Genomic DNA, 26,570 nt, shown 5'->3' with positions numbered 1-26,570 from the left:
ACAGAGAGTGTTTCAAGTGGGAGCTTCAAAATGGCCTCCAGAACCACACTCGTGTTCAAAGGAGGTGCTAGAGAACACGGCTGTGTGAAATTTGGCAATACAGCTTCACTGGCAGGAACAGGGAGGTTAGTTTTGGCTCACACGAAATCCTCCACCCTGTAGTTTGCTTTGAACAGTTTTAATGAAAAACTCAAAGTGAGATTCAGCTGTAAGCATCAGTTTTTATCTAAGGGTGGCCAAAAGCAAAAAAAAAAAAGTCTACTTCAGTGTATATATATGTTTTGGAGGGGGTATGCATCTCTCCTTAGAAGAGACTCTGTATTTGAATTATCTTTGGAAGGGAAGGTAGCTGGGAGACCTATAATTCCCTCTCACATACGCATGTAAGCAACCAGAACAGTGATGTGGTGGAGGAATGGGGTGAATAAGTAAGTCCATTGTCCAACTGGGCAGCAGACAAGTCTGTCCACTTTACTACTTCTAAAGGAAGAGGTAGTTACTCCTTCCACCTATTGCAGCAGCAAAATGAGAAAATGCTGCTCTTCAGCTTGAATAGACACCTCATCAAAGAATCTAAAGATGGCTCCAGAGGTGCTAGGAGGCCCAAATCATTATAGTTTTGCCTCTTACCCTGTTGTATTTTGGAAATTCTCAAGCCTCAGAACACAAGTGGAAGGTGAATGAGGTAAATCACAGGATGTGTCTTGTTTTGACATGTGACAAGAGGAGGGAGAGAGAAAACCCACTTGAGGATGGTGAGTGGGAATACAGGAAAAGCAGGACAGCCAGCCTCCCCTTGACAAGCATGCAAGTGAGCTGGCTGTCTGCCCCTCCAGGGCCTCCAAACACTTCAAAGGTAAGAGGTAGTTACAGGCCACTAGGATATTTTTCACCCAAAAGACCACTGATTTATAGGGAGGGTTCCCAGCACCCTAAAAAAACTAGTACCTTGCTAACACAGATCACCAACATTTAGTACAAGTTTTCTATTCCATGTAAAACCAGAGAACATATACTTAGCTTTCCTCTTCTGCAGACACTGAAAATGTCAGAAAACAGGACAAGCTAGCTTATAAATAATTGCAAAGCCCCCCTGAAAAAGGCTGAGAGGGAGGTGGCATGAAAGCTCACAGCCAGCAAAACTGTGACTGCCAAGGAGCAGAACAGAATAAGGACAAGGACAGTGTGTGATATCCCAGCTCCATCTGTACGCAGAAATGAAAGGCATTGAGGAAAATATCAGTGCGGGTTATGGCAGGCATTCCCAGGTGTGGGAAAATCCTCAGGGGAAGAGCACCATCAACAGAAAATACAGCAGACCTTATAAGAGACAGCTGACGTGGCAGATCCTACAAAAGCTTGTCTGCAGTATCTGAGTGTCTTTTGTTCCCTAGCCCTATTCTTTCACCTGGCAGCTCACAGATTAAAAGACCTGAAAGATGTTCCTGTCACAGAAGACTTTTCCTCAAAAGGTTCCTAAAAGGAGGAGGGACCAGGGTAATGCAGGGTCCACTACAGGGGATCTGTGGCAGCAGAAGCTTTACCCTTCTAATAACAACTCCCCTACTTTTCTGGAAATTCTCCCTAACCCTATCCTCTCACTGCCTGCAGAGTGATAACAAAGCCAACGTTGTCCATCAAGTCTCAATCTGAAGTGACTCATTTATTCTCAGGAGCTTTGTGTTCATTTTTTCAGCCTGGCATCCTAACAAAACAAGGTTTATGTCATCATATTGCCTGTCATATGTCTTAACTGTTTGTTCCTTCCTATTAACTTTTGAATCACACTGGACTGGGGATAGAGAGCTATGAGAGAAATTGAGTTTCTCGGATAGAAATTGAGTTTCTCTAGGACCGGTGAACCTCCCTTTGATTGGGTAGGGCAGAGACCCCAGCTCACGTCTCTGCTGAGAGAAAGGCTAAGAGCAGAGTCAGCATTTATCCCTGCTCTTGGGCCTGTCCTAGGCAATCAGCAGGCGTGTGCCACCCGGCCAAACCACACAGCTCATTCTGCTTCTTGTCCTGCTGGTAGGCAGAGGATGGGAAAGGGAGATGAGTGTGCTTTGTGGGGAATGGCATCGGGTGGGGGGCTCAGCTGAACTTCCTCAATGGAGAAAAACAACAACATTGCAAGTCTGGCCTCACACATAAGAAAAATTGTTTTCCCTGCCAGATTGCCTATAACTTCATGACAGATCATCAAGGACAAATGCCAATATTTATCAAGTACTCGCTGAATCCAGTGTGTAGCCACACACAAAACAGCAACCAGTTGGAGAGTTCATCCATTAGATTTGTTGCTGCAAATTTTTTCTTCCCTTTTGCTTAAGTATGGCAAGCAATGGAGAAGTCATGTTGAAGTCACTTTGTCTCCTAATGTCACGACTTTCTAGGTCTGCACAATTAATGCAGGGTTTCTTGAAACAAGCAGAAAGCCTGTGATGACTCCAATGCGAGCACTTGGGAAACAGCCCTCCCGCAGGACTGCAAGGCTTGGCTCTGGAGTCAGTTTGTGACGTCGGTTAACAAGCAGCTATTTGCTCCAAGTGTGCTCCGCTCGGGCATTTTCCCGGATCTACTGATCAAACTATCAATTTTTAAGGAAAAGTGAAGGAAGAAACAAAATGTCCCTTTCTGCTGTAGCACCACATGGTAAATTTCATTTGTCCCGTCCCAACTGCTTCTAGTGACAGTGCAGTGTTTGTCTGAATTTTTAACAGATGTTTCTAAGTACTCTTGACCACTTCTCTCTCCTGAGGATTTCTGCAGTGGGATAGCTCTAGATAGTAATGCAAACAAAGCTTGTAAGAGGCTCTTGGGGATAAATCTGTAGACACTGCATCTAGGATGGGTGTGGGTATGGGTCCAAGCCTTATGAAACTTTGTAAATATCCTCTAAAGACTAACAAGCTGGACTGACCCTGCCTGCAGATGTTTTTGAGCTTACCAGCCCCACAGTGAAAAAAGCAAGACAGCTTACAGATAACTGCAACACTCCTGAAGCAGCCAGAGAGCAGGATTTGAACCACAGTTTATAAAAGCAGGATATACTGGAGCAGAACAGAATAATGCAAAGCATGATGTGTGATGGTGTAACTCCATTTCAACTCAAAATACCAAATATGCTTCAAAGGGGCCTGGTCTGGGCTGAGGCAAATTTCCCAGATGTCAGATTGCCCTCGGGAACAAGCACACTGGATTCACTTGACAGGTGTGAAGGTACTCATGCAGTCAGAACACAAATTGCTTTAAAAAAATAAATAAATCTCTGCTTTCATTTTTAAAGAAAATGAGCATCTTGCGCTAATGCCTGGCAAGGAGGCAGTGACGTCTGCCTGAGTTTGTACACAGCCTGAAACAATCAGCTAAAACATGCTCATGGCTGATAGTTTACATTATCGAAATGTAACCAGAGCTATTTAATTCCAAAATGAAATCTATTAAAGCTATTGTCAGTGTTTCACAGCAGCTGAAACTGTTTTTTTAAAAGGTCAGTCTACTAGCTAGAGAGTGAAAACAAGCAAGGCGGCTGTGCCAGCCCTTAGGACGTGGCTGCATCCTGCAGTCTGGCTTTGCATTCCCTTAAATGTCGGGCAAGAAGCAGCAGCGAGGTCTCAGCGGAGCCCGATGGCCCTGCCAGCCGCGGGGGGACGGATGGAGGCTCAGCTCCTGCGGGGGGACACACAACAGGGCAGCTGTGGGCGGTGGGAAGCCGTGGGGTGAGCCCACATGGGGTCCCCTGCACGCCCCCACCACAGCACGCTGCACCTACGCCTTGCTGGGAGCACAGAAAGGGATTGCTGGAGAGGACACCACTTCTTTTTTTCACCCCATTCAGCTTTGTGGCGGCTCTGTCATTCCCAACAATACCACAGCCCTCCCCCACCCCTAGAAAAACCCATAAAAACCCCAACCTGAGAGCCACTTCCTCACAAACAGCACAGCATAGCTCCAAACACCCCCACTGTCAGCAAAGACCAAGCATTTGCTGTCATCTTCTGTATTAGCATTTCTGTTAACCCCTTTGTAAGATCATTTGACTCGGTTTCAAAATTCCTCATTCTGAAAAACACTTGTTAAATATTGGCCCTGACTGCTACACAAAGTGATAGCTTGGTAGTCATAACCCACAAGATATATTTAGCCTCACAAACTCATCATCAATGGATTTTGAAAGCATTGTAGCCAACAGACTGGAAACCACATGCAATACAAACACATAATAGAACTTTTAATGTGCAAAGAGACTAAACAAAAAGATCCTTGACCTTCTTGCTTTCCCTTGCATACCATTATCCCCAGTGAGACAGCAAATGGAATGACGTGGAGAGCAACAGCTACCATCAAGCAACTTTGGAAGCCAATTTCTACAGTAGTTAAGCAGTTAATGACGTTAATCAGAATGATAAGTTATTAAATTCTATATTTATGCAAATAGCATTTTGGCATATCGCACGGAGACCTGAGTGGCCGAGCTCGCCAGGAAAAGGTCCCAACATCTCTTTTATTTACCATTTTGGGTTTTTTAATACCATGTAAAAGTGTCTGTGATGGTGGGTATGTCAGACAAACCACACTTCAATAAAAAGCTACAGTCACAAATTTATCTCCATCATCCTGAACAGATTAATGAACAAATTGCTTAATTCTTAACCTTTACGAAGCAGAGATTAATCTCTGCAGCTACATAAAATCTCTGCCTTTATCTTTTTAACAAGAAGATGAGATTTCTTATAGACCTTCCTAAAACAGGCAACAATTGTTGAACAAAGAAAACAACAGGTAGCCCTCCCTCTCTCCATGCTACAGTAACTAGGGGATCTATAGAACAAAAATATAAAGCAACAGAGTAGTTTATGACTCTGACATGAAAGGACATTATCTGTGTGTGATGAGATGAATCAAGAAAAGTGCACTTTAGGGTAGGCAGAACTTAAAACAATCTTAGTTTTGTAAAGCCTGTGCGGAAAACTCACTTTTTTCCAAGAGAAATAGCTGGCAACTTCTTGGCTCTGGGTCACATTTAAATTCAAAAAGAAGGGAAGAAAAAGGGGATTCGAAGAAGAGCTATGAATTACACTTTTAATTGCTTTCAAGATGTCAAAAAGAATATCAAGGTGTGCTTATGCATGTAGTTTTCCCCTTTCTTGATTCTGTTGTTGAATAGAATTAAATTCTGCACAGAATATTACCCATTCATTCAGTTCATTCTCTGTCTTCAAGAAAATGAGGTGGGAACCTCATTTTGCAAAATTAGTAGTTCACCAATTGAAATTGTACCTCTATTTTGAAAATCAGTAAATTGCTTATACACAAGCCCTAACTGTTGATTTATTTATGTAAGTATCTGTGTATCTGGGTACCTTCTCTTTGTTTCTGTAAAGCCTGCAACATAAGGTTAGAATATCTCTAGAAAAAAAATTATTGTCCTTTTTTCTCCCCTTTGGTTATAAATTTCTGGTTTTTAAATGAATGTGCAGGTTTCCTGTTGCTGCATGAAGCCTTCATTTGAAAATACCATCTAATTCTAGGGTTAATTAAAACAGAATGTTTTATATCACAAACATTTCTTACAGGACATATCTTCTCTACCTTAATGTGATTGCTGGCTATTAAGTGAAGAAGGATTTTTTTTTTTAATTTAATAAAATAATTTAAAGTTTTACAGGAACTCACTTTATAGAGTCAACTTATTCAAGCAACGAAGCCTTTCCAGAGAAAACAGGATTCTCCGCACCTCCCTCTGGCTTTTCTCCCTACTGAATGCCGTGGCCTTCACTCAACCAAAGGAAATGAAAGACAGACTGAGACAACAGCATCACGTGGGTGAAGGTCAGATTGATTTTCAGCTGTGTGGTGCTGTTTTATCACCCTCAGGACAAAAGTTAAGCCCTTCATTTTTTTTCATGTCTGCTTTAACAGAGCAACTTATTTTTTTCCCTGAAATTTTGGTTGGGCTCCATACCACCAGAATTACCCAGGATAGCCTAATTTAAAACATTTGTGGAGATCTTCCTTCCACAGCGTAAAATCCAGAGCAGCCCACACACCACAACATTTCTATCCATGAGTTTCCTCTATTCCCTGTGTACAAATAGTGGCTCCTTGAAACTACTGAGGTTTGTGCAGTGACATTCGCTGACAGCGAAAGAAGAGCGGGATGCAGCTGCCGGCTGTTCGGCAATGATCCTGGGCACGGGAGAGGAGCAGTTGCTATCTCAAAAGGGGCAAGTTCACAAATTGTTTTTTCTCCCCATCCTCCTTCCCTCCCTCCCTCTCCTCCCTTCTTGGAGTGGCCAGGCTCTCTCTCCTGTCACTCGGTGATCTGGACATGCACGGGCAATTGCTGTGGCAGCCCCCAGAAAAGCAAGACAGCTCTGCTAACTCAGACTGCACTTTTCCCAACTCCAGTACCACTCACAAAAAATCACTCTCCCCAGCTTGCTGTAAGGACTGGCTCTCCTCATTTCTCTTTTAATCAAGATTGATGCTCCCACAAAGTAATGATGATTTCAATACAATCTTAGCCAGTCAGGTCTTCAAAACTGAACTCATTAACAGAAAAGGAGGTATTTTGTACACCATAGATACGTATATGCATACTTAATTATTGAGAGAAAGCATCTTCTCTCCCATTTCCAGTTTTCCAGCAAAAGGAAAACTCAGTATTCTCTCAGTTAAGGTGAAACAAGAAAATCCTACTCACTTTCATTTCCTTTTGTGTTATATTTTGGGTTGAATTTGTCTTATTTCTGTGAGGAGTGCAACAGCATTGTGACTGCCTCCTAAAGATAACAGTTTATCCTCCATAAAAAGCAAGGAGTACTATTTGCTTTATTTATATGTACCAGAGGTTCTGGTCAAAATCAAACCCAGTTACACTTGATAACATTGAAACACCTTGGAATACAATTCCAACATGAAACAGCTCTTGTAGAACAAACCACGACAAGTGTCTGTAAGAGAGGAAGGAACAGAGAAGGGCTGTAAGGTGAGATCAAGCAGCTATCCAGGTTGGATCTGAATGCGGTCTGAATGCAAATCAAATAATTTTCTAGGTTTTTGAACAAAGATTTGACTAGCACATGTCTTTAGTTCATCTGAACCTAGTTGAGATTGCCTTCCAAGGCAGCACATGGAGCAGCTTGATTTTTCACGGCACCCCGAGGAGATCTGCCCTTGCTGGTCCCCTCAGGATGGTTCAAGGAAGGCTCTGCATGTGTACAGAGGTCCAAGGAGGAGCCAGCTCTGGGACAATGGACAAGGGAGCAACTGCAGCTGAGAGTAAAGGAGAAACCAGTAACACAGTAAGGTGTAACTTAAATGTATAAACTGTGAAGTGACTCAGTTACATGCGGGGCCGGGAAGGGGCAAATGCCAGCACAGCGTCGGGGAGAGAGAGGACTGCTGAGAGCAAGATGTAAAATGGTGGCAGTCCAGAAAGGAGCAAGGAAAAAGCCTCGAGGAGGAAGCACAGGGACACATGCACAGGCAACAGGGAGAGGGGAGGGCAGAGAGCAGTCACCTCGAGCACACAGCCAGAAGCCACAAAAGAACAATCCCATATGATGCAGAGACAGACCACAAACTGAGTACTACCATAAATGTTGAATAACTGCCCTAGATGCATCTTGAATTTTGGCTGGGTTTGGATTGGTCGGTTGTTACGGCTGATCAATGCATATTGAACAATCTACTTCAAACCTGCTTGAACTACTCTTGGAGTCCAGTAAATTACCGGCATTCAGTGTTGCTCAAAGGAAATAAACACAGGTGTGTGTGTATTTATATTTCTATAGACTGCAAGTTTATAAAGGGAATTTATTCTACTTTTGTCTTTCCAAATTTTCTAACGAATAATTAGCAGATGTAGATTTCTAAAATGACCATTTAGTATAAATGATATCAAATCTCATTTATTTTAAGAGATATCATTAAGTACAAAGTCTGCATGAGTGAACTGAGTTCACTGTAGAGGAAATGACTGGGAATTATGTTCAAAAATCTATTCAAATGTTTAATGTAACAGATTCCCTGGAGAAGAGAAAAGCAATGGGCTTCTTCAGCCTTTCCTTATGTCCTCCTCAGCAAGCCTGACAGTAATTGAGTAGCAACAAAAAGAGGAGCCAGAAAGTCTTTCACCATTACGCTGAGAAAGATTTTCTAGGAAACTTAAGGAAGGGATGGACCCACAAGCCAACAAAATGGTGCTTTCAAGAGGAAGTTCACCCCCATGGTTACAGGCATCACCAGCAACAAAACCCACCTGGAATTAAGAATTTGGCTCTTGCACCAATTTCATGCATGCCATTAAGCAAACTGGTGCAGTTACAGTAATTTTCATCCAAAATAACTCAGGCTCTTAAGGGGGATGTCTTGAATTATCCCCCCAGACCCTGACCTCTTGTCCCGCTCATGTCGACATGAGGCTTGTGCAGCTCCATAGGGCACCAGATCTGGGAGCTGCACAGACTAAAAATCAATCCTTTTAATTGTCAGCAATGTCAGCTCCCAAAGACAACACAAACCTTGTACCAGCATAAGGCAGGAGACAGGAGGAAGGAATACCCCTTTCAGTAGGAGGCAAAACTTAAGCCAAATTACAGTGACAGCATCTTCATTCCATGATGACAAAAATAAGAATTTCTTGTGTCAGGAAGAGGTTGCTAGTCTAAATGTTTAAAGACTACAAAGTGCTCAAATGCCCTAGGAAGTATTTAACGTGAACAGACTAAGTGCCTTAGTGAAAACACCAAATCAATTTTTTCATTAGTTAAGACAATGAAAGCTTCTTATAATGAGCAAGACATTTGAATGACATTACCCGTAGTTAAGATATGTAATTCAACTTAAATTTCTACTGAGTATATTTTCAACAATTTTTAATTGAATATGAAATTATGAAGTCTATTTTTAAAATTCACCCTACCATTAAAAGCACCTATTAAGATTATTTAAATGAAACGGCATTCAGAACATACATACTTGTTGCCAAAGCTTTGAAGAAAGTCAGAAGCTGCTTAGACCTCTGGTGGAGGTCCTCTGATGTGCAAACCCAGCTTGGAGAGCAACAGCCTCTCCAGCAGGTGCAGGGAAAATATTTCCCTTTTTCAATTTATTTGACTGGTCGAGTCCAGTACGCAGTTTTGTTCAGAACAGAGAAACTGTTTGGCAGACGGTCGCTACTTTGCTTCTTGCCAGCCCACGGTAAAAAAAGGCATGAGACGCCCACGGAGAACACAACACCCGGCTGGGGCTGTCCAGGGGAGGACACACGTACCTTGGTGGATCCATCCTGCTCACGGGGCACCGCTGTGCCGCAGGGGCTGCCGGCCGGCACGGGGGACACCACGCAGCCCTCCCTCGGGTGGCTCTCGAGGTAGGCTGAGCCCCGGGCTCCCGGACCCAGAGGCCATGCGGAGATGCTCCAGCGAGCGCTCCCAAAGCCAGCCAGCTGAAGAGGACCAACCCATGCTGGCACGTTTCCCTAAAGCCAGCCGGCACCAGGGGGTGGAGGCTGCTTTCTGGCTTCCCCAAGCCTGGAGCACAGTTAATAACATGCCAGCTGTATCTGCAGACAAGCCAAGTTTAATGAGGCTACAACAAAAGCATTCAAATATGCACTACAGAACTTCTGTGGGGATTTTTTTCTAGAGCTTGTTTAAAAAAAAAATAAATGAAAGATAGGAATTCTTGACAATGTATGTACACATACTTCCTTCATTTTTAATTGATTTTAAAAAAACACCATTTATATTCTACAAATTCAAAGAAATCAACAGTAGAAAGACTTGTTTAATCCCACTACTTCCAACAGCAAAATTATGTTGCGTGATGAGTGCTTGAAATGCACTGCTGGTTGCTTTTTTCTTAATAAACATTGAAGTCTTAATTGTTTTTCCCCTACATGGCCAGACACCATCTTTCTGTCTGCCAGGTCTTCACACCAGGACAAGTACTGTCCCTCGCCTGCTGCTCGGGAGCCAGGACAGACACACAAACGTGACCACGTCTCTGGCACGAGTGATGGAGGAGGTAGCTGACCACACGCTCTCCCATCAGCCGCACTTCACCACGCGCCTGTCTCTTACTCTGGATCAAGGCACAGGGGGTATCTGTAAAAGGACTGCAAAGAGGGATTTGGAGACAGTGGAGGGAGCAGCAAAAGAAGTCTGCTCAGGCATGAGAGGGTGGAGAATATGGAAAAGGAGCAATCACTCACTTTCTCCTCCACCAGAAGAACCAGAGAGTATTAAACGAAAGCAGGTGACAAAACTGAAGTGAACAAAAGGAGGTACTTTTCCCCAGTGCATAGTTGAGCTCTGGGTCCCCACCACAGAAAATGCTAAATGCACTTCAAAATGGAAATTCATGGAAAAAGACTGTCTGAATAATTTAAATAAAAAGCACCACAAAGTGCCCAGATAAGTTTGCTGACATCTAGAAAAACGTTCTGGAGAAATGGCACTATGGGACCATTAGGCTGGCTCAGTACAGCCATCCTGATATGAAGACTACTTACCCAATGGTCTGCGAAGGGTAGGGGAAGAAATCAGGAAAAAAAGTACACTCAGAGTGCACCTCTTGTTCACTATTCACATCTGCAGTCTGAGGACCTCAACAGCTCTGAATGTGCAAAGGCTGTTGAGAGAGCCAACAGTCTCATCCCTCAACAGCCCACAGGAAGGCAATGTGTGTCCTTCAGCAGCATCGTAACCACGAATAATCTATGCTCTTCTTCATCTGAGACAGGACAACCCCAATACACCCTCCACTGGACTATCTAAGGCTTTATTAAAGGCCACTTTATAACAAGCACACATGTTGTAGTCCTGGGTCCCCTCACTGCTGTTCTGAGTTTCATATACTGGGTTTTGTCTAAAACCCCCTGAATGCTGGGACCTGCTTATGGCAATAGGGATCCTTTCTCCTGTAGGCACAGCTGCCCTTGCAGCACTTGGCAGGCTCCAACCTAGGAAGGAGCCTTTCCATTGCAACCCTTCCCTCTTCTTTAAAAAAAAAAAAAATAAAAAATTATTATTTATTTAGATTTCTGTAATGCCAATAAACAATGCCCCATGTAGATCCCCACAGTGCTCCCTCTGCTGTAACATGGTGATGGATTACCCTTTGCAAACAGAAATCTGAAGCAGGAGAAGGGGAGGTGGAGCTCCAGCACCCCTGGTGCCACAGAGGCACTGCCTTGAGGCCTGGGGTGCTGCAGGGGGATCTGGATGGGCTCCACCTGCCAAACACAGGTCCTGCTTCACACAGGGGGTCTCTCACATTGGCCAGCACCCAGCACTGTCTTCTGCTTCACGGCATTTGGGGTGGTTCAGTGTCTGTGCATCTCTTAATTTATGATGCATCAAGGTACGAGGAGGTGAGACTGGCTTTGCAGACAAGCAGGGGCCAACCTGTACAAGACTACCAAAGGACAACGAGTTTCCTTTAAGAGGCCTCATTTAAGACATGCACCCACTTTCTCTTTTATTCATTTCCATGCATACCTGTGCTTACTTTGCAGACTACTTTTTGAACTAGATAAAAGCAGATAAAAGAACTCAATTAAAGTAGCAAGAATTAAACAGTCACTTGCCAATACAAGCAGGCTAACTTGTCATCCTCAGCTCCTCACTGGGCCATATGTTTAAAAATGACAGGAAAATGTTCTTCCTGTGTGAAAAACATATGCTGCTCGAGGAAAGACATCATCATTGCTACGAAATGTCGGTGCAGCCTCAGAATGCATAGCTGGGCCGTGCACAGTGACTGCTGGCTACGAGGGGGCTGAGGAAGGGGTGGAGAGAGCTCATTACCTCCCTCCTGCCAGAGGTTTCGGTAACATGCAACCAAGCCGCCCGCAGCCGCGCTGGCAGCGCTCCTATCTGCACGCGCAGTGCCTGGTGCTGCCTCTCTTGCCACCGTCCCCGAGGGGACCCGGCACAAAGGTGGCTGTGGCGATTGGCAGGGGATGGTGCCTGGCGCACTGGCACACTCTTATCAGCGAGCACACTGCCCAGCTCTGCGCGCCGGCTCCCGCGCGGCCACGGATCTGCTGTGGGCTCACCGTGGGTCCCGCACGGGGAGACCCTCTGCGAGGATACAAAGCGCCCCCCGAGCTGGGTGTTTATGGCGAGCAAGCACTGTTTGAAATTCACGTGTCCCCCCACCACAAATCCTCACAGGCACTGGCACGCCTGTAAAATCCAAGAGAGCCCAACAAACAGCTGCTGAGGCTCAGCCCCGCGCCCTGGCCGAGTGGAGCAGCCCAGGGGTCTCACCTACCTTCACCTGCTGGATGACCCTCTGATGTGCCGGATAAGCAGTGCTGTTAGGAAGCATAACAATTTGCACAACTTTGTCAAATGTATGCAGTACACGAAAGGCTACACTAAAGCACCTTTGCCGGCAGCCCCCGCTCAGGGGGCAGAGCCAGCGCTGGTGCCTCAGCAGACACTGCACAGGATGTGCTGCAAAACCTCTGCATGGGCAAGGGTAACACACACCCACCCTGACATTAAATTTGCAACTGTGCTTCTGTTTGACTCCAGAAACAAATTCAGATGTGGGGATGTGCTTTGTGTTCTACACCATAAATATATATTTCACTGATTGCCTGCACAGAAAGCCAGTCAGCACAGCTCCTTATCAGCCCACTGATTTTCTGGCACACACAAGCAGAAGTCCTGGAAAAAGGCTGGTTGGACACCTCCAGGTAAACTCAAGCATCACCTGTGACAGCAGTCAGACCACTCAGCCAAGTGAACTCCTACAATAATCTGGGGTTTCAGAGCTCTCAGCACTGATGGGCACAAATACTGACCGCAAGGAGACATGTGCAGTACCTGGGCACATCCAAGTGCCCAGGATCGCTCCCAAGAGCTCTTGGGATCCCTGTGCTGCCCCTATACCTGGAGAGGGGACGTCCAGGACAAACTAATGGGAAGGAGCCTGCGCTTGGAGCCCTCCAAGTGATTGACAATAAAAACACTGCCCTGGTGCCCATTTTCAGATCTAGACAGCAAGAACTGAGAACTCCAGGGAAAATCCATGTTTTTACAGTTTGTGCTATTACTGAGCTTTTCTGGTGCCAATTTTAAAACACTGCTATGACCTCTGGAAAGTAGGGAAACTGCATTTCAGCATGACAATGTAGAAAAGAACAAAAAAAGGAAACTTGTTATTTTTTTAAGCTTGAAACACTAGTCAGGTTAAGAGAAAGGAGCAGAATTCTGGCAAGGACAAGAGCACTCAGACTGAGCCACAACACAGTAATTAAGGCCAGTAGGTCATTAGAGACACAGCTGTATAAACTAGGTGTATAATTAAGTTTCCACACTGCTTTTTCACAACTGTATTTCAGTTTCTTTTGTGGAGGACAATCAGCAATTGATTAATTTAAAGATGCAACAACAGCAGCAGCAAAAAGAGAGGAAATCTCTGACTTGCCAATCAGGTGCAACCAAAGATTACGATTTTGGGGAAGGGCTAATTTTGAAAATGTATGTAAGATGTCTCTCTTTGTCAGTGGAAAGTACAAAGTGCCACCTGACAAAAACATTCATAAGACATCATCACTTGTTGACAAGCTACCGTATATGGTTTTCTGGATAAGCATCCTGCATATACGGTTGCATGGCAATTATAATTCTTGTAGCAGGTGAAATAAAAGAAAATGCAAAATTATACACTAGCATGAAACAGTTACAATACCTCGTTTCAAACGTAAGCCTAGTGTACAAGTTACAGGGCATTTAAAAGGAGCAACTGCAAGACTTTAATTATAAACTAGTTCCTACCGTACAGTAGTTTAGAAAAATCAGCCGCTTCCAAGCTGGCAATATCCATATATAGCTCTGCTGCTGTTTGAAACAGACAACCTGTAAAGTTATCAACAACAGAAGAGGACCTCATGAAATGCTCAGAGACCCCGCCAAAACCTACTTCTGTCCGCTTCATTGATGCACTAATTTGCTTTCAAACATTCTACATTCACTTGAGAAATGGAGGGAACAAGCTTACGTGAGGCTATTCTGATCCATGGGAGGAAAGGGGTGGAGGAAGCAAAAATAAGACAATAAAATACTAGAGCTAAACCCAGACTAATGCAGGTGGATTAAAACACACAAGCAAAATGACAAATCTTGTGGGTTTTTATCAGGCAACTTTTTTATCAGGCAACAAACCACCTGGCATCAGCCACCAGACAATGATATACTGCAGAATGGTTGCTTGGTGTATGCAGCCTCTGGTGCTGGTTGTAGGACACATTAAGTTGTACATCCACATGTAATTCTTTACTCTTGTCACTAATCCTATAAGATAGCATCATGCTACAACACCTACACTGTATCAGCAGCATGCAAAAACATGTATTAAAACCCCTGAACATGATGCCGATGCAATTACTTGGTCCTCTCTAGTTAAGGGGATATGGGATACCAGTGAGTTTTACGTTAATTTTAAAAGCTTAACACATCCAGTGCATACACTAGGTGTTTTTATTTATTCTCAGTGTATTTTTCTAGGATGCTCTCTAGTTGTTTAAGGCACTATTTCCAGGACTGCGGCAGGAGAGCTCATTTGTGGGGGCAAGCTGGGAGACAAGGGAAGACATGAGCCAGTAAGGAAATGTGATGTTCTTTCGGTACAAGCTGCCCCCATTTAGACCCTTTTCAGATCCCTCTAGACACTGGAAACCTACAACCTGCAAATCACAGACTTCAGTCATGAGAAAAAGGTATAAAAGGCACCTAATTCTGTCAAAAGGAGAACATCTCTACTACACTGACATCAAAAGGAATGCCACGCACTTATGCTACCAGAGATGTCTAGATTTCAGCAATGTTTTGTCCTCAAAGAAACAAGTCTGAAATACATGAAAAAGCAAGGGGGGAAATGGCTGTTTGTTACCTCCTTACATGTCAAAGCAGCTGCGTTCAAACTGTATTATAACTTTAGCGCACCGTAATGAATTTCTAAGGGATTCCAGTGAAATAGATGGTTTATCCTATTCTTTTGGAGTGATCTCTTGTAATCCTGCAACACTCCTGAGCTACAATACCTTCCTAACTTCAGTATCCCAAAGGAAGTCATTAGTTATGTTGTATTATCAGCCTGGTGATATTATCGCTACAAATATTACCTGTATTGATCTGGACCCATGTAGACACAACTGAAAGCCCTGCTTCAGATTAAGACATGAAAATCTAGTTTGCCAAGAGGTCAGGCACTGCTTTACAACCTCAGGTGTGTCAGGCAAGCATTATAGGCAAAAGGAATGCAGGGTAACTAAGGACACAGGCAAAGAGCTCATTTTGTGGGGTAAAATCTTTAAATATAGCACACTTCCTAATGCAATCATAGATTTTCCCCAAGGTGCTGCAAGTCTCTTCAGATGAACTGAACAAAGACATGCATTTCCCATGATTTCCATGAAAATTCTCATGGCTATCAGACAAACTGGTTGTTATTTCCTCAAGGTAAGGTTTGTGAATATCAAGCAATATTCCAGATTGCCTTCATGGAAACATTCTCATTCCAAAATATATGAGTGCAACTATTTACTTTAAATCACTTCAGGACATGGATTAAACTAAGTAGAAAACAGACACTCTTGTTCTGGAACAAGGATATCCTCACGTGGAAATAATTAGTACTTATTTCATGTATATGCAGATAGTGCCAGATACGGTGCCTTTTTGTGACAAAATGTCTTTGTAAATCATCAGCACATGTGAAGACAGTAAAAGAAGATGAAATTATGCTACCTGCAATCAAAAACAGCAATGAGAATACTAAAAAATTATTTAGATAAATCCCCCAAAATATAATTTATTTTTTCTTAATCTCATCAACAGAATACTACATTGAGGATAAGTAAAAACTGAAGTGTGAAAACACTGACTGTATTGATATGAATAGAATCCCTAGGTTGATACATTTTAATTCAGATTTGCCTCAGGAAAAAAAATTGCTCCTTTTCATAGTGCTGCTGGTCACCTGTCATAACCTTATGTTCCTCCTCTGGAGTCCCCCCAGCAGTGCCCGCTCCCCTCTGCCCTGCTCCGCTCCCCCAGTGGGGCCATTACAGCTGCCTGGGGGGGACACACAGTCAGCCAGGCCCAAGCAGACACCTGGGCTAAAAAGATCCTTTGGTGGGGCTCCCCCAGCACAATGAGCAGCTGTACCAGCACGACTGCAGAGACAGAGCAGCGGCAGAGCAGCAGCTCCCAGGGACAGCTGCTGGGGACGTGCCCTGTGTCTGCACAGCCACCCACCTGCCCTGCTGGGATCCTGCCTGTCCTGCTTCCCATGAGAGACGGCTTCGGGAACAACTTGTCCCTGCGGCTGCTTCTTTGGAAAGGACCGGTGTCCACATGGGCTGCGCACCTCACCTTCCAGTTTGGAAAACAAGGGTTTTTCTGAATAGAAAATGGCATTTTCTTGCTTCCTACCCTGCAGCAGAGTGCCATTTGCAGAAGTCTCAGGCCAGTGCCGTGGCTGTCAGCTGGCTGAGAAATCACCCTGCAAGAAGTAGCCTTTCAATTTTACGCACTTTCAAGTTTGCAGCCTGTGTGGGGTTTAAATGAGAGTGCGGAACAAGGAGCCCTGGGGGCGGGCTTAAGACTGCAATCCCTACCCAACTGCAGGCTGGGGAAAAGCCCCAACATCCCTCTGTCCTTCCTCCCAGAAAGCAGATGGGAGTGAGAGCAGGGGGTCCTCTGCTCTGCAAACCAGAGTGAGACAACGGAGGATGCTCTTGGGGTGGGAGTCAGGCCAAGCCGAAGCCCCCACCTGACTCACCCTCCCTTCCTTGCTGCACTCCATTTCACAGGTTTTTTCTTGGCTGAGCATAATTTTACTTATGCCCAAAAAGGAGAGCAGAAAACATGGACTAATTACAAAACAAATTTAGTGGCCAGGAGGAATATGCACTCAGGGGAAAGAGGATGGGATACTGCTGCACCAGAGGAGAAATTAACCCTCCTGCCTTCTGCCAGCCTCGACCTCCCCGTCTGCCATAGCAGCAACTGCCTAAAAATACGTTAGACGAGTGTGGAGGATAAAGCGATGGCAGAGCATTCAACTACGGGAAGGTGAAGGACGAGAGTCTCTAATTTAAATACATATGAACATACTCTGCGCTCCCCCTCCTAAGATTTTATTTAATCTTTGGTAAAATCTGCAAAGCTTTTTACTACCCCCGTAAATCGGCTTAGCGTGCTCTGCAGAATACCTGCTGCTACCGCCGGCCACGCGACGGCAGCCGTGGAAAAGCAAGATATGTTGCAATTGTTCACACCGGTGCTCTGAGCTTGTCCTTACTTTACAGAAAGTAAAATCACGATCAGCGTAGGCTGATGCCTTCCTCACTTCCATAAAATTCAAAAGGCAATGTAATAATAACCTAGGGAGAACGGTGTATTTTTAGGGTGGGATTACAAAACTCGCACTATGAATTTTAATCTCAGAAATTGTCATGTTCTTTTATGGGGTTCAGAGGCCTTTCTTCCTGGGAGTTTTGCACACTTCAGTCATTTAACTTTTTTAATCTTCCTGCATTTGGAGAGAGAGGGAAAAATACCTGCCTGAAACTTTTAGCATTAAAAAAACCTCACAACATTTTTGTCTAACGTAATTACTGACAGATTCCAATTGGAAAGCTGTTGCTTTTATTTTAATTTTATTAAAGGAGTGAACAAAGGCTACCCAAGGCACCACAATAAAATTACATTAACTGTAAAATTACATTATTAATTCTTTAATCTCACTTGAGGCCTCAAGCTGTTGCTATGTCCAATTACCCAGCTAACCACCTGTCAGAACTGTAAAGCTAGTTTAACATTACCTCCAGGACAGTTGTGTGCCCTGTGTTCAGTCAGGTCTGCCAGTGAATCGAAGTCCTGCTGACAGTTATCGCAGGTGTAAATTGACTCATCCTCCATGTCTTCATCTTCCTCATTTCTCTCTTCCTGGCTCGTCACACTGTTCCTCTCTTCCAGGGCCCGGCTGTCCTTCGCTTCGCTCTCCAGCTCTCCTCCCAGGCCACCTGCCAACAGCAAGAACATCCTCTAAGTTTGAGAGGTCTGAAAAATAAGAGCTTTAAGAAGGATGTTGCACTTATTAAGATACATTTAATTACAGCCGCTCTCCCATTATTCTCGACACCTTTCATTATATTAATGTGGTTTTTATACCATGTGGTGCAACAATTCTCAACTGTATTCTCTGCTGCTTAGTGCGAATCCTGCAAACACTCTCTTCTAATCTTCTCTGGTGGGTGTGTAGCGGGAGCCTCTAACTCTCTGTCATATAAAGTTGTTAGTGTTTTATCACTTAACCAGATTCTCAAAGCTTTAAAAATTGGCAAGATTAATTACAGCCCGCAAAGAAAAGGCATGTGCTGAATTTTAATTCTCAATGCTCTCCTCTTCCCACCGCCTCCAAGCCCCAATATTAGTAACAACAAGAAAAAAAGTGCTCTAGCTGAAGGTCCCAAAGCACACATGTACCCCAGGACGTGAGAGGTCCCGCTGAACTAACGAGAGGCACTTGGTTGGGCAGATGAGCCTCACATTGTGCTGACCTAGCTGAGAGCAGACACATTGCATCTGACCTTCAGGTCTCTCAGATATTTTTTTATCACGGTCTGTGACCAGAACATGGACTAGTACATACATCTTTGCCACCCCCTGCCAAGTTTTTATGTGCACTGGTGCACAGGGAGACTGAGCTCTCTGGCAGCTCCAGAAACACCCCAGGGTGGGGGGCCAAGCACCCCGGGGCTGTCCAGGAGGCAGCTCCACACACGGGGCAGCCGGCTCTTCACTGGCCATGGGGTGGGTGGCAGGGGCAGCTGGTCACAGGCAGTCCCCCCTCAACATGACCTCAGTGGCCTGTCATGAGGGACGGCCTTGCAGCCACATCCTCCTGCCTCCAGGACACCCCCTTGGCCACAGTGGACTCAGATGTGCATGAAGCCAGTCATGCCCAGTGGCTCCACGCACAACTGAGGACAACCCTCGCTTGGGCTCTCTGGAGAGGCAGCAGAGATGAAAAGGCCCTTTTAAGTCCCTGCTGCCCTCTCAGCAGGGAAAGCATCCATTAGACACGCCAGAGATGCCGACCAGGCTTTGGTGACCAGCTTAAATGGAGACGCCTCTGCCTCTTCTGCACACGGGTGCCCCCAACACAGAGATACAGCCATGGGTGCTACACCTGCACTATTTCACCTGCATCCACGAGAACTCACACTCTTAATACATCCTTGTTGGTATGACAGAAATATTTAGGAAGTCGTCCAGCAAAGTGAGACAGAACCACAGGCTCTTCCAGCAGAAGAGATCCTCACTGTTTTTTGTTTGAGGAGCTGCTCTCAGCCAGGCAAGAGGGACATGCCACCTTTTGGTTTGGGATGCGTTTGGGCTTTAAGCCATTAACAAAACACCAGCAAACAGAGAGATGAATTGTTTCTAAAATTAGATCAGCGCCAAAAAGATTAAGGACAACCAACACCGCGAACATGAAACAAAGCTGAAAATAAAATTTATTAAAGACAAAAACTGGTTACCACAAGCACTGCAATTCAGACACACACATTAGTAGAGCTCTGCTACCACTATCCAGCCAGAACACATTTCATACCATCTTCTGCTCTGCGAATGGTAACATAAATCAACCGTTGTAAAACACTCTGCAGTTTTCCATGGAGCACTTGTAACATGACGTACCCTTCAAATTGCAATGGAAATATTAAAAATCAGTGCCTGCTTGTGGTGTGTCTCAGCATCCCTCTTAGCAGTTAACTGATCTGCACATTTTCAGATTCTTTTACTGTTAAATTATACATACCTTTCTACTACGAAATTTCCATTAAGAGCTAGATATAATGTTCGTCTTAACAAATCAGATATGCCACTTACACAGCGGTAATGAATTTAAGGATTTGGTTATAAAAAGTATCACTCACTAAGCACTCCATATTGTAAGTCATCATCTCTACTATGTTTATTCAATAAAATGCCACTAGCTGAACCTCATGTTTTATAGACTCTTCCTTAAATAAAAATGTATTGTAATGAAAAAAACAATGATTCTGGTTCTCTTTATACTACTAACTTCACCAAATAATAAGTCACATTTAGAGCTATGCTAGCTTTGCTTTATTTCACACATCATTTAATGTACATATTCAAATTATCACTTATATTTTGTCATATTTACTTGGCACACCATCCAATCTCTCATCCCAGACTGCAATCACAAACATTTTAGCTCATTCAATCTTTTTAAAGCCTATATATCCTGCAGACTTGATGGTTAATAAATCAGAATATCAACTCTCCAATTCTGTAAGACAGGAACCTATAAAAGTAGTCCGAGTAGATAAATCTAACCCAAAGAACCAGCACTTGCTTCCATGCTGCCCCCCTGACAAAGACCTCGGGGAAGCACTTCTGAACTGACTTTGCCACAGCCTGAAGAAGAAAGCTTTTAGGCAAGTTTGGGGAGCTTTAAGGGACCTTCACTAATATTTTCAGCAGGAATTCTGTCTTTTGAGAGTTAACCCAAAGACCAGCTGATCTGGTGAGTACACTGTGACAAATTCATCCTTGGGTTTACTCCAATACTTTGTGACTACACCAGGGATAAAGCTGCTCGACTGAGTCCAACAATAACAAATAATTTAGCACACTGCTTTAGGAAAAATAAATTGTACAATGTGAGATAAGAAAATAGATTCCCGACTGCAAAGCAAAATTCCAGAAACATTTTTTAATTCCCTGTTGAATGGGAAATATGATCCTCTAGGCAACTTCTCAAAAGTGTCATTGCCTGACAGAGTTTATGTCAAATAACACAAGAGTGAAGCTTGCAGAAATTATTTAGCAAATGCAACATAGTTTTACAATGAGATTTTTTTTTTGTTTTCAGTGAGTTGAAGAAATTTTACATGTCTGCCACACCTTACTGTTACTGTCCTTCAAACAACGTGGTCTTCAGATTCCGCTGACGAGCTGCACACTTGGTGCTTGCCTTGTGAATACCAAACACTGATGAGAAAAATCTGTGGTGTTTCCTGGTTTTTTGACCTTTGTCTCCACTATTTTGACCACAAGCTGCCAGTGGAGTATGCAGGGTGCGGACGGCCCTGGGGAGACACTAGCTCCTTGCCCAGGGGAGCAAAACAACTAGCAAGCACCAGGGCACTGATGGGAATGGGTGGTCCATCCAGCAAGGAAAAGCTTCAAACGCAGCCCAGCTGCTCCCACGATGAGCTCAGTTTCCCTGATGAGGACAGCAGGCCATGAGCATTCCTCAGGAACTCATTTCTGAGGAGCTTTGCTGTAGGAGTTCACAAATTTAACCTGCGATTTTCCTGCTGGCAGGAACTGCAGGAGCACCCCACCACAGTGCAGCCAGGCAGGATGGGCACGAGCACACTCCTGGAAGGGTTTGGGTCACCACAGGGGGCCAAGGGGCTGCTGGCATCAGGAGCAGGGGTGGTTTTGGAGCTGAGCCTGGCTCTGAGGGGACATGTCTGTGCACTACCCTGCAGAAGGGGCTCCTTGGTTGCCAGAGGCAGTAGCACCTTCTGCAGTCTCCAAACATCAGTGGCTGTCTTGGAGCAACAAGCACAGATCCATGTATTTACTGACACAGCTAATTTTTTAGATTGCATTTTTAAGCCTTGGATTTTAGTGAACTTAATAGTAAGTAGTCTTTATCTAGATTGCCAGATAATCACAGTTACCAACTGTGAGGAATTTGTGTTAGGACCTCGAATTTCACAGAAGTGTTATTATTAGTTTTTAAATGAACCTGCCATATCTAATGATGGTTCAAACACTTTTCTGAGTAAGGGAGGATACAATTTGAGAGATCAGCCTTGAAAGTACACCTCACTACCCAAAATGTAGGAAATGGCGTTGGGGGGCTTTTTTGTTTTTCTTTTATTTTTTTTCCTTTTATTTTTTTTTCCCCCTGCAGCACAAAGGCCTGCAGGGCTTTGCACAAGAAGAATATTTTACCCTATGACCTAAACAATCTGGCCAACAGTCAAGAATATGTTATTCTAATTGCCACTAAAGTTAATGTTGTTAATGACTCCTGGTTTTTCTGTACAAGCCATCTTATGCTCTAGAAAGTTGCTGTTTCAAAGGAGACATAGCAAGGACTGGGAGTGTTCCTGCCTGACCTGGTGGTCCAAGGAATGTGGCAAACTTGGCAAAGCTGGAAAAGTGAATTCCCAAAGGCCCAGTTTGAAAGTTGCAGTCAGTAGAAATGCCTTCTGAGCTGTGTTCAAAACAGCTCTGTTACAGGAACAACGCGCTCCTAAAGCCAAATATTTGAAAACAGATTACATGTACCACGTTCAGCTCGGGCCTCACTGAAACCAAGAGCAAATTTCCACTTGCTTCAGTCAGCTTGGGATTTACGGCCCCACCACCAGGCTGGGATTGTGTGCTTGGAGCTCAGCATGGCAGAGCCTCAGCCCAGGACCACAGTGACAGCCCAGCCACAGCAAACTGCTTTGGGGGCTTCAGGTAGTGATGCAGGACTGAAACAAAAGGCCAGACCCTCACTGGAAGTGATCCTGATGCCTACCTACAATTTCCACCGAGACACTTAGAAATGGGTAACACCATGCAACACATGGGCTAGAGAAATTAAAAAAGAAACCAAATTCTTAGCTTATTTTTTCAGCTGTGGAATCAGATTTGGGCACTTTAAACTTTTTATTTTATCAGCAACATACAGGGCAAGGCAAGCCATTCTGTCTTTGTGCCAGTAAATGGTCTTTAACTTTTTTTTTTTTAACCTGAGGACTTCAAAAAGCTGGAATTTATTTGAAATCTAGGATTGTTCTTTGGTTGTTCTACTATTTAGTGCAGGGTTATGCCTGGCTTTAAATACTTCTGGTTACAGAAGTACATCAAGAGTGGCTTCTTTTCAGCAGGCATCCACTGATGCAGTGCTGGACAGCAATTCCTGTTGAAGCAACTCTGCCATGCAGAGCAATGGCTGCAAAGTATCACACATGCACTGGTGCTGCACAGGTCTGACAGCTGGAAGGCAAATGATAAAACTGAAGAGTGGGAAAGTGGCATCACCTCATTCCTTGCCCTGGTCCAAACAAAAACAGATCAAAGGTCTCACAGAGGGCTACGGGTAATTCCTAGGAATTTTCCCTAGATGTAGGACAAGTGATAAAAGTAAATGGCACTGAAGAAAAACGAGCTGATTGATGGAGGAATGACGGGTGCTGGCAAACAACTGCCACCCCCTGGGGCCCGGCAGAGCCCCGAGGTGCCCGCCCAGGGTGCGTCCGCCCAGGGGTGCAGCCTTCCTGCCCTGGGGCTGCTGCTCAGCTCCCCGGCAAGACAAAAGGAAAGGAAATTTCATCTACGATTAGGAAGTGAGAACAAAAGAGACAAATGACTTAAAGGAAAAGCCTAATCTAAACGTTCATTAGTAAATGTTTCGCTCAGTGTCAAATGCCAAAACAGTGTGGGGGAGGTCTCTACTTTTATGTGGTTTGTTACATTTTAGTGTTGTTCTTTAGCACTGTCACACAGAAAGAGAGTCCAAAGTTCTCTATACTTGTGGTCAAAGAAGAATGAACAGATGCAAAAAAAGCCACAACTGTTTCAGTAATTAAAATACAAACAAACTTCAGCTGAAATCTTCTGGTAGGATGAAAAGTTGTGCCTTTGCTGGGTACCCCCATTCTGTGGCTCTTAAACATTTCCAAAAAAAGTCTCTTTTAAACACTTGTATTTTGAACACAGGTGCTGCCTCTCAATGGGCCAGGGCCCTCCTGGGAGCTGCTGTAACCTGTGTGCCTGTACCCATACAAAGCTGCCAACAACCTGCTCCAGCCGAGCAAACCAGGGCAGAGAGCGTGGATTGCATCCCAGCTGCAGGACCAGGACCAGGTATCAAAGGCAGCTCATTCCACACATTGAATCATCACTACATGCATCAAAAGCAAGCAGGTTTGGTGCTCTATCAAGCAGTGCAGCACACCACTTTCTCCTAGTGTCAAACCACATGGGGTAAAGAAAAAAGGTGCCTAGCTGAAAAACAAAGAGCCAAAAAGGCCAATGCATGAAACACCAGAACATGAGAGGGCTGAGTGAGTGAAACACAGGCACACAATCCTCCTGACACTCAGTCGCCATGCAATGCTTCTCTCAGGCTGAAAAGATCTATGCATCAGATTTTGCCTTCCCCCAACAAGGGGAAAAAAACAATCATAATACCAAAAAAATTATTTGATCCAGCATGTAGTTAATGGTGTTGGCCTCCTAAGACTTACAACTTAATAAAATTGATCTCACTGCAGTACTGTAATGAAGAACAGTAGGATAAGGCTACCCTTGAACCATGAAAATTGCATATTGTTACCTCCTCGTGCCCTCCTAGGGCTATGGCCGCTGCAGCCTCTCCAAGCTGTCATTTGTCTGGCTCTGACAGCAGACTCCACCGACAAGCAGCAATGGTGGCTACATGAGCTTCTTTTGGAAAGGCAAGGGAAGAGGGAGAGTGCTCAGTGCTAGGCATCTCTCTGGATAACAACCCACAGGATAAATCACGGACTATACCAGTAATACTATTTTGTGTGAAGTTCATTAACAACAAAATAAACAGAAGTCAGAGACTTTAGGAAGCACACATGATAACATTTCAGAACAGACCCTTATTACACACCAGTATGTACTATATCATATTGATTTCTAAATAAGTGGGCAGTTCTTCGCATTCTGCTTTCACTTAGCAAAGAAGAACTATTTTGGTAGGGTACTGCACCTCCTTCTACATCTGCTGGCACACATGCTCTAAGAGAAAGGGGTTCCAAGCACACTCAGTAATAAGTGGTGCCTCCACCGTGCTGCTCCTGCCAGCACCACCACAGAATTGCTTGTGACAGCCCTGCACACCCCACAGCTGCCTCCCCTCAGCATCCTGGTGTTAGCTCTCTACACCAACATTTCACAGGGAAAATGTTCACCTTCCTTCACTGATAGGATACAGTTTTCTCAAATTAGCAGCAGTTTAAGAACTCTTCAAGAGTCTACCTGGAGTTTAAAGGCATGGAAGCTGGCAGGAACGCGGGGCAGAGGACTGGCAGCTCCTGCACCTTCTTGTCCTGTAGCACAGTCACAGACATCACACACAGAAAGGGTAACACACGTAACTTCTTGCCTTGCAGAGCCTTGCTTTCACTTGAGCTCACCTAGATCTGTACATAGTTGTCTCTATATGGCACAGAGATATACTATACATATATTTATGGATACATGTGTATGGTATAATTGCCCTGTTTTCTCCAGTGAAAGCAAGGCTTCACCCTCTCTGCCTCCATGGAAATGCAGCCTCGCTGCTGGGGTGTGTGTAGTAACTACCAGGACAATGTCTATTTATACAGACAGTCCTGGCCCCAAGCTCTCTAAACCTGTGTAACTATTTACTATCCAGCATCTGAACTGAAACCCATCAGCTTTGCTCAGTCGACCATATCACACTCACATACACAAGCTCACCCTACAGCCCTGGTTTTCTCGGATCAAGACTTCCACAGTATCCTTTAGCTGACATACTACAGAAGCCTTTTATTAAATGCTGTTAATTTTTTTATTGATCAAACTGTGAGCCATTTTATTTTCCATTATAGCGGAAATCTCCTATAGGAGCATTCAGATTAAGTTTCTTTATTCTGTCTCTAGTAGCATGTCACTTTTAATCAGTTTACAGTTCCATTATTGCTTAAAAATTAGAAAGCAGTTTCTCTGTTCTTTATTGCTTTTTTTAAGTTTAGTTACTGAAGGGTTATTAAACTTGGAAAATATACAGACAGGCGTAATGTGCTAAATAAATTCCTCACTGTCTCTAACCAACTTTAGCATTAACTTTTTTTTATAATTTTTAGGTTTATTTTCACTGAAAGACTGCTTGTAATTATTACTCATGTTCTCCCCAAACACTTATGTTACTAAAGTGTGAAATGTCTTCTAACACAAAGACAGTTCTCTGGAAAGTAATTACAAAAATGCATTCAGGGGCAATAATTTTATATTAACTGTCAGCAGCATACATCTTCTGAAAAGGCACTTGTTATGAAGGAATTATTTGTGTGGAATTTGAAGGCACTGAAGGCAAAGGAGAACTGCAGAAACGCATTAAATTGAAACTCCAGCTCCCTCATCAAGGGTCAGTTTATCTTTAAATCATTACCTTGAAGGCAACCCCACACCTTCCACAGAGTCTATTAGAAAGACAATTTCAATTTATGCACAAATTGGACACAGTCTCCAGTTTTCAGTGTGGAACAATTTACACCCCCTTTCTAAGGAAATTTCTGAGCAGTTGATCGAAAGAGATATGTCTGAAAATTATGGGCTTCTATTAACCTTTCACTGACGACAATAAAAATACTTGCTGCTGATTTATGGGTAGTAACAAAAAAAGTGGCCTCAAAACTGACCAAGCACATTAAAAAGAAATCTGTGTCTGTAATGAGTACAAGAAAAGATTTAGTGAATATTTGACAGTAACTTCTA

The 26,570-nt window shown here is 44.0% G+C and overlaps 1 protein-coding gene across 3 annotated transcripts in view; it reads right to left on the bottom strand.

The window, feature by feature from the left end:
• The window catches only part of ZNF423 (zinc finger protein 423), a 228,052-nt gene that overhangs the window by 143,058 nt on the left and 58,424 nt on the right, over nt 1-26,570 (bottom strand). The window contains exons 3-4 of one of the 3 annotated variants that reach the window (XM_027879805.1): nt 17,855-18,055; nt 13,803-13,883 (exon numbers count right to left, since the gene is read on the bottom strand). In XM_027879805.1, coding sequence (XP_027735606.1) covers nt 13,803-13,883; nt 17,855-18,055 — 282 coding nt within the window. Of the gene's footprint in view, nt 1-9,280; nt 9,300-13,802; nt 13,884-17,854; nt 18,056-26,570 lie in introns of those variants that run through there. The other 2 variants (XM_027879806.1, XM_027879808.1) reach the window with 2 other exon arrangements.

The sequence above is a fragment of the Empidonax traillii genome, unplaced genomic scaffold (assembly GCF_003031625.1).
Source record: "Empidonax traillii isolate 1590-97213 ecotype Southwest subspecies unplaced genomic scaffold, ASM303162v1 scaffold59:size1551110, whole genome shotgun sequence".
In the NCBI taxonomy this organism is placed as follows: Eukaryota; Metazoa; Chordata; class Aves; order Passeriformes; family Tyrannidae; genus Empidonax; species Empidonax traillii.
The sequence above is the reverse complement of the archived record's forward strand: the minus strand, read 5'-3'. Positions and strand labels throughout refer to the sequence as shown.